Here is a 2,565-nt window from a genome sequence, read left to right as displayed (position 1 = left end):
GGAGAGAGCATCCATCCATCCCCTGCACTTTTTTTTTTTAATATATATTTTTATTGATTTCAGAGAGGAAGGGAGAGGGAGAGTGAGATAGAAACTTCAATGATGAGAATCATTGATTGGCTGCCCCCCACTTCCTCCTCACTGGGGATCGAGCCCACAACCCGGGCATGTGCCCTTGATTGGAATCGAACCCAGGACCTTTCAGTCTGCAGGCTGACGCTCTATCCACTGAGCCAAACCAGCTACGCCCATTTGTATTGTCTTTTTTTTAATACATTTTATTGATTTTTTACAGAGAGGAAGGGAGAGGAAGAGAAACATCGATGAGAGAGAAACATTGATCAGCTGCCTCCTGCTCACCCCCTACTGGGGATGTGCCCACAACCAAGGTACCTGCCCTTGACCGGAATCGAACCTGGGACCATAGGCCAACACTCTATCCACTGAGTAATTATCAGTCCATAGGCCAACACTCTATCCACTGAGCCAAACCGGTTAGGGCTGTATTGTCTTTTTAAAAATATGTTTTTATTGATCTCAGAGAAAGGGAGAGAGAGGGATAGAAACATCGATGAGAGAGAATCATCAATCTTCCACCTCCTGCACGCCCCCTACTGGGGATTGACCTCACAACTGGGGCATGTGCCCTGATCGGGAATCAAACCGTGACCTCCTGGTTCATAGGTTGACACTCAACCACTCAGCCATGCCAGCCGGGCTATTTTGTCTTTTCTGTTAACACTTAGCTTATTGTTCTGTTGGGTTATTGGCCTTTCTCTTAGTGATTTCTAGGAACTCTGTATTAGAGTAATTAGCCCTTCATGGTATCAGTTGCAAGGTTTTTTTCCCTCCAATTTGGCATCTTTTGGTGTTTATTGCTGCAGAACCATTTTTACTTTTACAAAGTTAAATTATCAGTCTTCATGGCCACTTGGTTTTGGGGCCTAGAAAGAGGCCCAGGGTTCTAAGTTGCACTTGCCCTGTCCTGCGATTGCACCTCTGGTGGTTGCTGAAATGGCTGTCCATGTTCAAGGGCAAGAGCTGGGAGATAGCTATTGTTCTTCCAGAGAGCTCCAATTAGCTTGAGGGTTAGTTTGAGATCCTCTGATAATTGTTCGTAATTGATTGCCTCTCTATGCCCTTCCAACAGTCTCAAAGTCTTCAGAATTTGTCTCTAAGCAGGTGACTGGAAGCCAGGCAATGGTCACAACAGTCAACACCCGCTTAAAAGCTGTCACTAGCCCCACCAGCGTGGCTCAGTGGTTGAGCGTCGACCAATGAACCAGGAGGTCATGGTTCAATTCCCGGTCAGGGCACAGGCCCGGGTTGTGCAGAAGGCAATCAGTGATTCTCATCATTAATGTTTCTATCTCTCCCCTTCTCCCTTCTTCTCTGAAATAAAAAATAAACAACTACTTTTTTTATATATATACTTTTATTGATTTTTTACAGAGAGGAAGGGAGAGAGATAGAGAGCCAGAAACATCGATGAGAGAGAAACATCGATCAGCTGCCTCCCGCACACTCCCCACTGGGGATGTGCCCGCAACCAAGGCACATGCCCTTGACCGGAATCGAACCCGGGACCCCCCAGTCCGCAGGCTGACGCTCTATCCACTGAGCCAAACCGGTTTCGGCAAACAACTACTTTTAAAAAGTTGTCACTAGCCCCTCTGGCTGGGCGTGCTGCACCTGCTTCATCAGTGGCTACTTCTCTTTCCTTTGCAGACGGAAGCCCTGCAGCAGCTGCAGAAGGACTCGGAGGCCATCCGCAGCCAGTACGCGCACTACTTTGACCTCTCGCTCGTCAATAATGGCGTTGATGAAATCCTTAAGAAACTGCAAGAAGCCTTTGACCAAGCGTGCAGATCTCCACAGTGGGTGCCTGTCTCCTGGGTTTACTAGGCTTGCAGAAATGGGGCTACCATATACTCTATCCAGTATTTGGAACTCCACTCCCCTTGCTTTAAGACAAACAGGGTCGCTCCAGCTAGTTTTGTGTCCGCTTCCAGCTCTATGCAACTATCCTAATTAGGCCAGTGGGTGGCAGTCTTACTCAAGCTCAAGGGCTCGGCTCTGGTTTTCCTGCTGCATGTGGCCCCATTGATTTCAAAAGAATCTCTGGAAATTGGGGCAGATGCACGACCCAAATGCAAATGCTAATCAAAGATGGTGCTCACAGCGAGGAAAAGCCTGGACCCTGTCCCTCTCAAGCCTACGCTCCTTCACCTTTAATCACGTCTTTACTATGAAGAAAGCATTTTTTTTACTGCCTTTCTAAAATGCCAAAATGAAACAGCTCTGCAATAGGATGTCTGCTCTAGGAAAACCCTCAACAGCAATAAAGAAATTACTGTTAAAATGCCAATGACCTTGTAACTCTCTGGGTTGTTTTTTTAAAAATATATATATATATTATTTTTTTACAGAGAGGAAGGGAGAGGGATAGAGAGTTAGGAACATCGATCAGCTGCCTCCTGCACACCCTCTACTGGGGATGTGCCCGCAACCAAGGAACATGCCCCTGACCGGAATCGAACCCGGGACTCTTCAGTACGAAGGCCG

At 47.1% G+C, this 2,565-nt stretch overlaps 1 protein-coding gene across 1 annotated transcript in view; it reads left to right on the top strand.

Annotated features, from left to right (window-relative positions):
- The window catches only part of MPP1 (membrane protein, palmitoylated 1), a 20,712-nt gene extending 18,344 nt beyond the window's left edge, over positions 1-2,368 (top strand). The window contains exon 11 of the mRNA XM_006773687.2: positions 1,729-2,368. Coding sequence (XP_006773750.1) covers positions 1,729-1,905 — 177 coding nt within the window. The 3' untranslated portion in view covers positions 1,906-2,368. The remainder of the gene's footprint in view (positions 1-1,728) is intronic.
- The last annotated feature ends 197 nt before the right edge of the window (positions 2,369-2,565 follow it).

This window comes from Myotis davidii, unplaced genomic scaffold (genome assembly GCF_000327345.1).
Source record: "Myotis davidii unplaced genomic scaffold, ASM32734v1 scaffold546, whole genome shotgun sequence".
NCBI lineage: Eukaryota > Metazoa > Chordata > Mammalia > Chiroptera > Vespertilionidae > Myotis > Myotis davidii.
This window is presented reverse-complemented; position numbering and strand designations above follow the sequence as displayed.